Source organism: Centropristis striata, chromosome 19, assembly GCF_030273125.1.
Source record: "Centropristis striata isolate RG_2023a ecotype Rhode Island chromosome 19, C.striata_1.0, whole genome shotgun sequence".
Lineage (NCBI taxonomy): Eukaryota > Metazoa > Chordata > Actinopteri > Perciformes > Serranidae > Centropristis > Centropristis striata.
The window spans coordinates 7,792,182-7,806,720 of NC_081535.1; the positions used below are offsets into that span (position 1 = coordinate 7,792,182).

Sequence of the window (14,539 nt, forward strand, 5' to 3'; positions counted from 1 at the left end):
GATGGCATTCAGCAACTTTAACATGAGCTTTTGCTCCAAGACTAATCAGTCATTCATGTGGTTTCTTGTATAGAACTCAGAGTGTCACAGACAAGGTACGCAAGAACCCATTAGAGATGTAGTGTGTGCACTGAGGGTTTGGGTTGTGTGTTTAACTTCCAATTTTATGCAGGTTAGCAGGGGTAGATGGTAGGTAGAGATGTTTATAAGGGATGTTTAAAGTGACAATTTGGCTGATTGCCAGTGCCCTTTTTTGTGTAACTTGTGTGCCAGGGAAACAAAGAAATCTGCATTATTAAAAAAATAACTGAACTGTTTAAAAGGACTTATTTTCTGCAGTTTGATTGGTTGTATTTTATTTGTTTGTTTGTATTTTATTTTTGTTAATTATTATGTTATATTTTACCTTTAATTTGATGCATATTATATATTTATTTTGATTTATTTTGATATATTTTTGATTTTATTAAATGTATTTGTTTCCCATTTTAGACCATTTAAATATTATTTTTTTCAGGGTTCTTTTTTTATTTATTTATTTTTGTAGCAGAGCATATATGCTAAGCATACGTAGGACCACCCTGTATAAGTAAAGGTTAAATAATTAAAATCAATAAAAAATCCCCCAGGATGCACAGTTAACTAAAGTTGAAGTCATGGCCATGTACCTCTACAGAGGAAGTGTTTTTTCTTTGTTGAAAGTGTAATAATGTGGACATTGTAATAGTGTGCGAATTGTGTGCGTGATGCAGAAAAAGAAACCTATAAAGAGAAAGAGTGGCTGAGCCTTGAGAGTAAAAAAAGAAAGAATAAGAGAAGGTTTGTAAAAGACAGAAACTCCCGTAGGCAGTGGGACACACACACACACACACACACACAGACGGGCTCAGCCGTCCCTCCTCTGTCTGTCTATTATTGATGTCGGGCACGCAGGGTTCCCACTCAGCCATCTGTTCTCAGCTCTCCCACTCCGTGCCCCTTTTCCTTCATGCCTACCACTTTGGCAGACTGGCATAAGCAGAGCAATGCTGTCCTATCAAAGTGTGAATACTTCATAAATATCTCACACTATCGGGGAGTTAGCTGTTGGAGGGAGAGCCAAAAGAGAGAGGGAGAGCTGAGAAAAAAAAACATAACAGTAATGTGATGAATTTTTCATTAATTCAGCCTCTTTGTTGGATGACTTCCAACGGGTGCATTGATCTGCGGTGCGAGATATAATCATGTCATGACTGCATCAGATGTAAACAGAATTGGCGATGGGGTGTGGTCTGTGATGGACTGTCAATAGTGCTCATGTGCATGTTTTCAGATCTTAATCAAATCACAGCCCCGTCCTCCTACTGTTAATAGCATATGGCTGCAAGTTTTATTTGATTTGACTTGTAATTGATGACCATGCATATTCAGTCATGCCCGGTTGCCAGGGGTAACGAAGTCTTGTCGTCCTGCTGATTGGTTGTACGACTTGGCCCCAGCTGGGGCCACATGTGGCGAGTCTGGAGATGTGTAAGGGTGGCGTGTGTTTGCAAACACTTGGCTTCGGTACACAGTTAATCCATTGATGCAATCCTCATCCCTGCAACCCCCAACACTCCACACACACACACACATACACATAATACACACATGCATGCACTTTTTCATATGCAGTAAATGGAAGTGTTGCATGTCAGTGTCATGCAGAAACTGCAAGAATCAGTGAATCTTAACAACCTCAATTACATCCTCCTGAGTGACAGAAAGGGTCAGATGTGGGTAAGGTGATGCCAGGGGGTGTGGTGATATTCAGAAGATATCACTCCATCTTGTGACTTGTCTTTCTCATATTCCTAGAGGGGTTGGAAGAAGCTTTTTTTTTTCTTTCTTTTTCTGGCTAGCCCCAGAGTTAAGACCCCCTGGGGAGCATGAGATGAGAGGGAAATTAATAATGTGTAGAGACTCAAAGGCTTTGAGTGAACCAAAGGATCAGAAGAGGGTGTAGAGAGTGTATTAGAGGCAGAAAGGGAAACACGGGAAGAGAGAGGGAAAGCACAGTCAGAAAGATAGGCCACCTTTGAGAGAGAGGAGTGGCATTGTGAGGAAAGATAAAAGAAGTCAGCTCCAAAAGAAAAGGGTTTAAAAAGGTCAACACTAGAAGGGATACTCCTCTAAGAATCCAAATCTTTTATCACAGCCTTGAGGCTTGAAAGGCTACTTTCTAAGTAGACTTTTGGTGGTTTTCCTTTAAGTTGTTCAATGAAAATAAATATTACAGTGTATTTACACCTACATTTAAGCTGTAGCCCTCCATGAATAGATAAACAGGAAATGCAATTGTCATTTCAAGCACTTATCACAATGTGAGAACTATTTTTTTTACTTCCTCGGCCGCCCAGAAAACAGATTGCAAATTAGCATTTCTTCTTCGAAGCCAGAGGGAATCACGAACAGCACTCCCACTATTGAGACATATTTTTCACATTATGGCGTGTAAGTCGAACAAAAATGAGAACAAGCTCCTTAATGTTGCGGAAACCTGAGATTTAATATTAATGGACTTCCCCCTGCGATGTGTGAGCGTCACGCTAGCATGCTCGCTGTTGGCACGCTCGGCGTCTTGTCTCCCCGGGCCGTGCAGGCTCTGACCCCGCCGCGACCTCTCTGGCTCGACGCCAGCACCTCAACTATCCTTTGAACCTGGACAATCATGGCTGAAACCAGCTGCGTTAAACCAGATCTCATCTCACTTCCCAGCATTAATTATTAATTGCTATTAAACACTGACTTTATTATTATTATTAGTTTATTTAAAAGGGGACAGTGCAATTTCATAAAACACATGATTATTCATGGTTAACAAAAAAACGAACAAACAAAAAAACAAAAAAACAAAAAAAAAATACAAATACAAATAAAAATAAAAATAAAAATATGTACAATATACAAAATACATATACAAACACTTGCGATACGATTAAGAAAAAAATACAACATCACATACAACATCACAACATAACATTTTATCATAACATCAAAACAACACAACAGTCTTATCTTTTCGTGTTGGCAGCTGTAGGTGTTGATAAGCCACAATTTTATTTAATTTATTTAATTCACAACTTTATCTATCTGTCTATTCAATCAGACAAATAAATCCACATTTTTATGTTTCTTTTACCGTGTTTTATGTTTAAATTAAACCGTCTCTTACCATTCCGCACAAGACAAAGTAGGCTAATAAGACCAAAAAAAAAGAGCTAATAATGCTTCTGGGGCAGTGTGCCATATGTGATCCGTCCCTGCAGCATGGCCAGGTGGGCAGCATGCCACCCGGCAGCACAATGGGTTTATCCACAGTGATTTATTAAACACCATAACCATTGGCTAAACAGACATCAAGCTAAATTAGCAATCCATTCTCCTCCTCTCCCTCTTTGTCTCTCTTTTCTTTTTGTTCTCTATCAGTTAGAATATATGTTAAGGAGGTGTGTAATGGTAGACTGGCCACATATTGGAACCATTAAGCATGAACATGACTGCCTATTACACGGGTCTTTAGCGACACAGAGAAATAACCCCTTATCACGCTGTCGAGCAATAGCCCCGTCGAGGTTTCCCTCCGTTGAGTGGTTAGATGTAAATGAATGTGATGTATACGCACTCCATGACAGTGGCCCATGTAAGCCCTCCACTCTCCGCAACTGATTATGTTAAACACGAGAACAACTTGAATAGTAAAAGGTTTTGGTCAAAAGTGCTTCAGCGTGAGCACGGCGCAGTCCTAAAGTGGAGGTCTTCTCTTCACCGCAGCCATTAACTCATCTTGAATGTTAAATACCATAAGCGGCTGGACGCTGCATTGTGTGTTTAGACAAGAGGGAGTTTGATGAGAGGCTGTGGATGACACACCTGCCGAGGAAGAGGGGTTGAGATAACAATTTTCTCCTCCCTGTCGAGGAGACATCTGGCACTGCCACGGTTTTGCAAGCCGAAATACACCCAGGAGTGGGTAATGAGGCGTAGGAGACGGGGTTCGTGTTTTGGTGTGTGTGTGTGTGTGTGTTTGATGGTGGTTCCCTCATCTTTCTGAACTAGCCTCTGTAGACCCTGCAAGCACGCCATCTGTAGCCCTCAGCCATAAGCCCACTTGCGTGTGACACATAAGCAGCGTTAAATCAGCTTAAATACGTGCACACATTTAACTTTCTTCTGCTAAAAAAACACAAAAAAAGGAGAAAGGGTGGAGGCAAAAAAATATATAGGAGGTAAAATTAAAATAATGTGGTGATGATTAAGTGACTGTGTATGTGCTGGTGTGTCATCTCACCAAAGTTGTACCCGCCCATGCGTGACTGTGCACCACATGTCTTTGAATGTCACCATTAACATGGTGGCCTGCATTATGTTTACACACAGTCCTTCGTGGTGCTGCATACTTCTGAGAGGGGCTGGAGAGAAACATGCAAATGATGTCCGATAATAACACTCAATCAACAGTGAATGATGAACTAGAATGACACAAAAAAACAAAAAATAGTTTGATAATGGCTCTTCTTCTGTGGAATATATTAAATCTGTTGAACTGTTTTTTTCTCAGTTGTTGAACCTTAAATCTGTCGAGTTGTCGTTTTTTTTTTGTCTAACAATTTGCTTTTTAAGTTACTTTTATAAATCATTGTCTTTGCTGATTTGTTCTATTTATAGTTAATTGTTGCCGTTGATGATTTATCTTTTTGTTACTTTGAATTACTTTAGGAGTTATCTCAAACAATTTGTTTTAAAGCTTTTGTTGTTTTTTGCTATTGTATTGCCTTTGATGATTTATCATTATTTATTTACTTTTGTTGTTGGTTGATGTCGATGACGATTTGTTTTTAAGTTCTAAAGATTGTTGTTACTTTTATGGATTGTCGTCTCTGAAAAAAAATGTTTTTGTTACTTTTAGAGTTAATTGTTGCCTTTTTGTAACTTTTAGTTACTTTAGGTGTTGTCTCGAACAATTTGTTTTAAAGTTATTGTTAAATGCGGTCTCTGATTATTATTATTGTTTACTTTTATAGTTGATCGTTACCTCTGACTGCTTATCTTTTAATTACATTTGGCGCTGCCTGTTTCCATTATCTGGGTTTTTTAATGTTTTGTTTGATTTGTTCGATCTCTGTTAGTTTCCCCCAAATGTTTCCTGGAGTCTGGATTGATTGATACAGTGATGCAGTGTAATAACCGTAAAATGGAGGAGAAACCAGCAATAAACATCACCAATTAACTGTTCTATCAAAAAAAAGTCAAACGATAAAGAATTATATGTTCATCTGTTATCTCTTTTTTTTCTATTTCAGGTAATCTCTGCTCTGTCAAGGATCTCCCACCACAGCATCGCACAAATCAAAGGCATCAGGTATGTGTCTCATTCATAACTCTCTCATTTATCATTTGAACAGCCAAAGCACTCAACAGTATCCGTGTCAGAGAAACCATTTGGAGGAATGTATTGTAGGCGTATATTAAGACAGAGGTGGCTATTAACATCTGCTGCTCATTTACAAGTCAATTTACATTTTTAGGCAATTAGCTGCAGCTTTTAGCCACTGTTATCTTGCAGGGCACAACATAATCCACAACACATTTCCATCTGTCACTCACACTGCACTGCTGTACACTATTTATGTAGAAATTTAGTAGTACATCATAAGCACTGCTGTGTGAGTCAGAATGCTGCATTGTATGCAGAGGTAGTCATTTCTCACAAATAATGGTGACGCTGAGAGAATCCTTCAGTCTGCTTTATCAGCCCTGGAATGGACCTCTGATTTCTCTTCATTTGCTCAATCTGCGTGGAGCTTGGTGGCTCACCGGCGCCACATAAAAAGCCATTTTACCCGTCTGAGTAATGAGTAGATGGAACGTGCCCATTAGGAGCCGTGCCAGGAAGTGAAGGAAGGAGAGAGACAGAGTGAGAGCGACAGAGAGAGAGAGAGAGAGAGAGAGAGAGCAGGTCCCATGCCATTAATAAAGACAACACAGCCTGCTGACTGCTGGCCAATTCACGCCCCGTCCACACTGACCATTTGGCTGTAACGCAACACAATCAAAGGCTCATTTGACCTTGGTGCAAAGCACACTTCAGACTTTTTGATTCACTTTAACCTCAAAGTTCAGACTCTCAAACAGTCAGTGCGTTTACATCCACAGTTTAATCGAGCTATGCTTAAAATTCCATTTTGGCGTCTAATAGGACTTCTGTCCTTGTCCCAGTTTACATGCATCTGAGAAAATCGAATAACTGACGGGAACGTGTCCTCCTCCTCAACACTAGGTGGTGATATGCGTTGTTTCAGCGTGCTTCATGTAATAATAAACAAGTGGAAAAAGGCGGGAAAACTGCATTTTCATGCAGAGCGTGCGCGCATGCGCAAAATCCAGTTCCAATCGCACCATCTGGGTGTCTTAAACAGAGTTGGAGAACCTAAACATTAGTTGGACTAACACGTTTACATGCACTTCAGTTGTCCAGTTATAGTCAGATTAATACAATAATTCGTTTTTTCCAGGTGTCATGTAAACATACTGTCTGTCAGAGCCCAGAGGATTCATCACTAAGGGAAAATTTGGTGGTAGAAGGCTGGATTCCAAACAGAGCAGCAAAGTGTTTAAGTAACTGGACTAACTTCCCTAGACGAGTACCTGACGTGTGTCCTTGAGCAAAAACCACTGAATTCCTTTCAGCCCTGAGGAGTTACCCTCACCTCCTCTATAGAGGTGAACCCAACCCAACTCCCCTACAGAAATCAATAAAACATGACTTTCTTAATTAAGGTCATATTTGGCTCTTGGCCTGAACAAGAACACATTTATTAATGCAATTAGATGGCACACTGAACTACACTCCCTTCAGGGGGCAGGTAAACAGTGGAATTGCATTGCCAGAATAGTGTTATTTTCTTACATTTATAGAATGTAAAACTATTTTCAGAGCCTTGTCTTTGATGATGAATATTGTAATAAGTGCAGTGATAACTTAAACTGATTACCTAAATCAGTCTGATCAATGCAAGTACACTTTTTCTTGCCAGCGCAATGTGGTTGTTCCCTCCAACTTGCTAGTAAAATGTTTGAGTGTCTTGAGTCCATTTGGTTAGTCCGAATCAGAGTGAAATTGATACTTTTGGTTTGTTTTATATTTAGTCTGGTTTGCTTCACAGTGCATGAATGTAAGTGGACCAAATAAAATAAAAAGATTTGTGTGTATGAAGGTTAAGGGCTGGAAATATACCCGGTATACTCAGTGTTATTTCTTAATGTTTGGAAAGTTGGTGAAAGTCACAGAAATAAGCAACATGGAACCAAACGGACCCTGAGTACCTTTGATTATACTGTCCTATACCTGCTCTGGTGTTCCTACCAAACGACGGCCCATTTGTCAAGCAAACATTGGACTTTAGGAGAAGCCTGAGTCAGTCCTCTCCCAGTACTGTTGCATCTGTCGCTTTGTGTTCATCTTCTTCTACTGCGTTTTGGTTCATTCCCTGTAATTGGGTCAGATTCCATTCACAGTGCAATCGAACAACACTAAGGTTCAAACAGACCGAGACACCCTCTCGCAAGTGATCTCAGACTGGTTGTTTTGGTCCTCACCAGAGTACAATTGGATCGTTCACAAGCGACCAAACAAACCGTAACAGATATTTAACCGAACCAGAGTACGATTGAAACACACTAAACTTTGGGTCTTTGCATCTTTTGCTCGCTTGATGTTCCAGCAGAGATTATTTTCTTGGTCTTCCTTTTATTTTGTGCTCAACAGTTTTAACCACTGTGAGTCGCTTCCTGTGGTTTTATGAGAGGATTAAAGACATCAGCGGTGAGTCGGTCATATTTATATATGAATCAAAACATAAGCTGCAGAGATAGGTGTTGACTCTCAGTGGGATTGGCAGTAGTGTATATGAAATGTGTGTATATCAAAGATCATGGTAATGGAGCTTAAAGCAATTCAGCTTCCTATACAGGATGTACAGATGTTACTGTATGATGTAGCATGAACAGGGTGCTGCAATCAAGCAGCGCATTTACATAACATGGATGTTCGCTGACCCCAGTTGGCCTCCTCACCCGCTCCGTGGTCACTCTGCTCAGGGCGAGGTCAGCTGCAATCAAAGGTTCTATGAACCTGTCAGACCTCTTCTGTCTCACTTCAAAGCCTCCTACAACTATGTACATGCCTGACAACTGCTATAATGCATTCAAACACATGCCATACTGTACATGTAAGTAGTGTACCATATACTGTAGACAGGCCCTCCAGGTCTGCGTATACAATAACGTGGTCATGTATAAAACCTGGTAATGCTTTATAATAAGGTCCTTAATAACCATTAACTAACAAGTAATAAGGCATTGTTCTCACTTTAGATCCGGTAGTTGCAAAAAGCATAGTTAACTTATAGTTAACTTATAATAGATGAGCAATAAAGTATATTTTAATATCAATAAGCAAACAAAATAAGATTAATAAAGGCATGGCAAACACATAATGGGTGGGTCATGGGTGTTTGTAATGCCATTATTAACACTAATATAAGCTTATAAACACACAATAATGTTAATAAGCATCTTGTAAGGACTTACAAGGGCCTTATTACTTGTTAATTAATGGTTATTTCAAGGACCTGAATATAAAGCGTTACCTAAAACCTTTATAGAATGTGTTTCACCTTCAAGGCTCACAACAAGTTTTCTGGGTCTGTGCCATAGACTGTATATAAATATGGACGTAGTGACAGTGACGTCACCCGTTGGTTTGTGGCCCGTTGGAAGCATCGAGTTTATCGTTACACTCGTCACCATCTTGTTTCTCCATCTTGTTTCTCCATCTTGTTTCCAATACGGGGAGCAGACCATATCTGGACTGTGGAGGAGCGAGAGGGATCTGATCACTGACTACAGCCTCTCTACACCTCAACCTGACTGACTCATGTTAGCATTAACTGGAGCACTGGGATGTTCATTTTGGCTAGCAAAAAATAAACAAAAACAAAACTTATGTGTCTTACCTCAGAAAACTGAGCAGCGAGTCCTTGGAGTGTCGTCCTTTTTTTTCCATCTATATAACGTTATATATAACTTTATTGGCACGTTGCCGTGGATACGCATTGTTCTGCTTCTCTCCTGATGACGGCTCGCCTTGTTAGTGACCTGTCAATCAAAGGTAGCCACGCCCCAAATCATACGATTCTTTATCTTCTATACTCTTCTAAATGGGGCCATTATTTACACTATTAACATAAAATTGTCTTGAAGAAGATTTTTTACTAGTGATTGAGACTATAGTGGTGTCCTAAAAAAAATTCTGAGGTAATAAATCAAGTGGGAAGTTTTCTCATTTTGCATTGAAATGAATGGATAAAAATGCTTCTGCAGCCAAACTTAGCACCTCCTGCTGGAATTTTTGGTAGAATGCAGCTTAAGGCACTTCCTGGTTTGCCTCCATGCTCAGACAAGGAGGTTGCTGCCTGGTCTCTGCACAAGTTTAAAGGGACATTTAGAGAGATTTGAATTGTACTTTAATAAAATGCAGTTTGTGAAGTTGTGAGGCTAACTATCGTGTCCCTCTCTAGTTAAGCTAGCTAGCTAACTAGCCATCCACTAAATGAGTTAAATGCAGAAGAGCAACTTGCTATCACAAGATCAATCATCTAATAATTAAGTTATCTATTGAATCTTTAACGTGGGAAATGTCTTGATTGTTGGGTTGCCCCTTTAAGAAGCTATTAGAGAAAAAAACATAGTGTATAGAGGATATTGTTTCTTAAAGCGATTCAAAGGATTTTTCCCCCAGCTTTAGCTCCTCAGAGTGGAGGTCTTGATGCCGAGACAATAGCCCCACAGCCTCAGATCATTTGTCTGCAGACACCACATCAGGCCATCCATTGAGTTTTAAAATGACCGGAGAGTTCTCACTGTGTCGGGTAACATTGCCAGAGGCATGTCCATTGACATTCTGCTGAAGCCCATTGATCTTGTCTCTGATGTGTGCTCACTGTAGTCAGGCATTGTTACTTCATTGTCTCTGTCACTGTGTCAGCATTCCAGCCCCAGTTGGAACATTTCAGCTTTATTTTGCATGCTGCTCTGCACTTCCAGAGATACACTGGAGAAACAATCAAATATTCATCTGCACGTTCTTACGCTTAGTCCTGCGTCTCTATTCTGTCTTGCGTTGACATTCCCGTGTGGACTCTGCAATCAGTTTGAATTGTTCTCCTCTTTTTCAAATTTTGACAACTTACAGTTTGATTGACTCATTCAAATCTCTTTAAACAGCCCTCTTTCACTATCTGTCTTACGTAATACCGATCAAAGACAAGAACTCACACACACACACACGCTTCTGAATCCAAACCTGCATCCTTGATATCGTCTACATCCCTTTATCTTTAAACAATATATATCGTAAATACTGTCAATTTAAACATTAAATCCTCTCTGTGACGAAGCTTTTATGTTCCCATCTCTGTGTGTCGTGGGAGTTGACCTTTTGTTTCTCATAGCTTATCTCCAGTATAAGCCTGCCTCATCCTCCGTCCTGTTATTCAGCCCCCCCTCCCCCCCTCCCACTGCTTATCTGCACTGTCCTAAGCTAACCCCACTCTAACCTTCAACCTGCTCACACTTCACTGACACGCTTCGTCACTGATCCGTGACCTTGTGTGGGCTGGGCTCCAGGGATCATGGTTGTAGAGTGAGCAGCCTCAACACTGCTTTTTTTTTTAGTATGAATTAATTTGTCAGACATGTACGTGATGTTTCAGTGTGATTCATGTAATGGTTTTTGAATGGCTCTTCAAACGTAGTGGTTTAGGAGACAATAATAATGCATAATATAATTTAAAGAAAAGAAGTTTGAGCAGACCTGAAGGGAGACTTAACACTAATTTCTTCACACGCCACTGAACTATGGAAGCCTTGAGTGGCAAGTGGGGAAAAAGTTCAGGTGATCCTTTTTCAGAGTTTTAGTGATCTAAAATTTATCTCCTGTGTTTATGACTTTAGAACAGGTGAAAGGAAACTAAAAAAGTAAAAAACAATCTTCCTAAGTTCCTTTCCTAAACAAATTTTATTTTCTATTTGTCAGAATCAAGTGGTTTGTTGTTGTGATACTCATTTCATCCACAAGAGGCTGAAATACAGCACTTTCTCATGTTCTTCTTCTTCTTCTTCTTCTTCTTCTTCTTCTCCTTCATCTTGCTGACGTAGTAGTAGTGATTGACAGTGATGCAGAGTTTAAATGGCGGATGTCACACTCGGCCAACTTTCGCCCGGGAGAACGGGGTTCGTGTCCCGTGTGAAAACAAAAGTAAACAACTTTTTACATAACTTACATTTTTTACGCTCATGCCAGCATTCTAACAACTTCACTTCTGGTTTTTATGTGCATTTAACTGTCTAATTCCTAACCACAAAGTGGTACACATAGGCTCCAAAACCTGCCTGAATTAACCGAAAGTGCATCGTTTTTTACAACCGAGAACCATACGTGTATGTATAATGACGTGTGTGCTATTTTTAGAGCGCTCCGCTGTACGGCGTTTCACAAACTCTGATATGTGTCGTTATGGGTGGTATTGCCAAATGATCTATTCTGTCGTTTAGCTTGGAGATCTTGTTGGACTAAAAAATATGACCCAAACAATTTAGTGCTTATACAGTAGTTGCAGATTAATTTTCTAAGCAACTAATTGATTAGTCAGCTATTTCTTTTAACTCTACCTGAAGTTCTTCTATATCTATATCTATATCTGTATCTATATCTATGTCTATATCCAAGAAGCCATTTGTGACTTGAAAGCTACATCCTCCATGTCATAAATATAAATAAGAAATAATAAGCAGGCCATTTTACAGTATTGCTGCTGCTAGAAAAATCATCCTGTCGTCACAGCTCAGCCCCGTCACGCCACTGAATCACATCCAACACATTAGTATGTGGTTATCACAATGCACATCCACTCCTCATGCTTCACTCATGATGCATTGCGTGTGTTAATGTCACTCGTAAATGCTGCGAAAATGATTCACATGCAAAGAAAGAGGCTCTTACTCGTATGTTATTTTGCACACACACAGCCTCCCCGGGCTAGAGCGGAAGGCTTTATGGACAGGCCTGCTACAATAAGTGGCAAAGTGCACTAGCCTGCTGGAGCTGCAGCGATTTATCGACCCCTGCACAATCACAGCCGTGTCCTGGGACATGAAACTGCCTCCACTGCTGACCATTTCAGCTGCGTTCACACCTAACGACTACACTGTTGTTCTGCTGTTCCACAATAGTTGATCAATGGGAGCGGCTCACTGCGGCTTTGTGGAGCACATATTCCCTTTACACCAGCACTGGGTTAAAGGAGAGAGGGAAGGAGAAATTAGTACTGATACAATGGAATAAACTGAGAAAAGGCAGGGCAGTTAGAATGGTTGTTTAAGGAGATCTGATGGAGAATGATAGGATATGAAACATGGGCCCTCAATCAGGAAATAATTTTTTTGAGTGTTATTGTAAATCCTTATTTAACCAGAAGGGCCTTATTGAAATTATTATTCATTTGTGCCTTGGCTGAGACTTGCAGCAAGACATTTTTGTTTAATGGTTAATCAAATTATACAAAAGAGACAATTGCACATGGCCCAGATATGGCACATCATAAAGACAGCTAATGCTTTATTTTATGGGTTCATATTCCTTAATTACTTCCTATGAGCTTCCTTAAAAGAACAATTTTGTAGGAATTATATATATTCTTTTTAAAACGGTACTTTAGTTAAAAAAAAACAACTACTTTTTGTCAAAAGAAGCTTTACTATTTATTGTTTTTTGCTATCCACTTTGCTGCTGTAATCCTTGAAACTTCCCTGTTGTAGGACTAACAAAGGAAAACTTAATCTTAAATTCAAGTTAAAATCCATTCATTGTTTTGTTTTTGTTTTTTGTAGTTGGATTCTTTATTGTTTAATATTATGCTCATATGTTTTACATTTTATACTGACATGTAATGTACCTGCTAAAAGACACTAGGTGAAGTTTGCAATTTATTTAAATTAATGAATTGGTAGTGCACTAATTAAACTTCATTCATATTTCATTTAATTATTACCAAATTATGAGAAGATTATGGACTAAAATAAAATAAAATAAAATATGATTAAAGAAAGGATACATAACCAAACCACAAACAGTGAAATAACTGGTTAAAAATTAACAGATAAACCAAGAATGAAAGATAAAGGAAGATTAAAAATGGGTGGAAAGAAAAAAAGTATGGAAGCTAATTTCCTGAAAAAAAGATCCTGGGAGTCATTATTGAAAATGTTCTTGGTGTTAATAATTACTTACTATATTAAAAGGAGATTTTTTTTCTCCAAAATGATTAGTTAATATCTTTTGAGAAAGTTATTTTCACACTATTTTAACATTCTCAGTCATTATTTTGGAAGTATTGAGTTTTAATTTTTTATTGAGATTTAAGTCTCTCAAAATAATGAGTTAGTATGTAGAAATAATGAGAAAATATCCTCAAAATAATAACATACTAATCTTAAAACAATGAGAAACTTTGTCAAAAGAATAGATTTTTTTTCCAATATTTTTATTTGTTTGAGAATGTTTGTCATTCCATTGAGATAGTAATGATTTTAAGAACGTTTATCATTATTTTTGCATTATTTTTAAGAAGTTTCTAATTTTGATAACTTACAAACCCCCTTTTTCTTCACAACAAGTTTTCATCTGACTTTTCTCTTACTGGCAGAAATGGGCTTCCATACAAAAACAGAACAACAAGGTTATATCAGAAGTCAGAATGATTCCCATAGTAATAGAAAGCTTTTCTGATACATACATAAACCTAATTGGAACTTTTACGTCAAATATTTAAATGAAGAATTAAAAAAAAATCAGTGCATCTAAACCAACAAAGAGCAACTTTTTCTTTTTTTCTTTTTTTTTTTTTACCACAAAGAATCACTTGTACTCAAACACAACATATAAAACACTAAAAACCTTGAATGAGCCAAAACAGGAGAGCTGGTGGGAAACATCACTGGCCGGTGTTAATCCGAGGTGTAACAGATAAACAAATATGCTTTGTATTTTCTGAATAACTGCAGAAAAAGCTTAACTGTATGGAAACATCCAGCCTGGTTCAGCACACAATGTGCAGGCCTGAACATAAAGCAACACGCTTGCAGGGAAGACAATGGAGCATTATTGAATAGCCTGGAGACGGCTCATCATCGGAGCCCTGATGAAATTATCAACACAGTTCAATTACACCTGGTTGTACCATTTGAACGAAATGAAAACGGCAGCATTGGGCAGTGCTTGGCTCCGCAAAACAACACCGAGGTGATACATGTGAGCGCATATCTCCGCAAACTACTATGTAATTAAATTTAGCCCTGCGGGACTCCATTAATAACTTATAATATAATGCACATTTCATTGTAGGGGGCCATCAGATGTGGGTGTGTTATTACGCTCTGGAGGAAACACCTTCTGCGCTGC

The 14,539-nt window shown here is 38.9% G+C and overlaps 1 protein-coding gene across 2 annotated transcripts in view; it reads left to right on the plus strand.

Annotated features, from left to right (window-relative positions):
• The window catches only part of vav2 (vav 2 guanine nucleotide exchange factor), a 255,842-nt gene that overhangs the window by 179,070 nt on the left and 62,233 nt on the right, over positions 1–14,539 (plus strand). For both annotated transcript variants that reach the window (XM_059358371.1, XM_059358372.1), the window contains exon 3: positions 5,322–5,380. In XM_059358371.1, the coding sequence (XP_059214354.1) occupies positions 5,322–5,380 (59 nt within the window). The remainder of the gene's footprint in view (positions 1–5,321; positions 5,381–14,539) is intronic.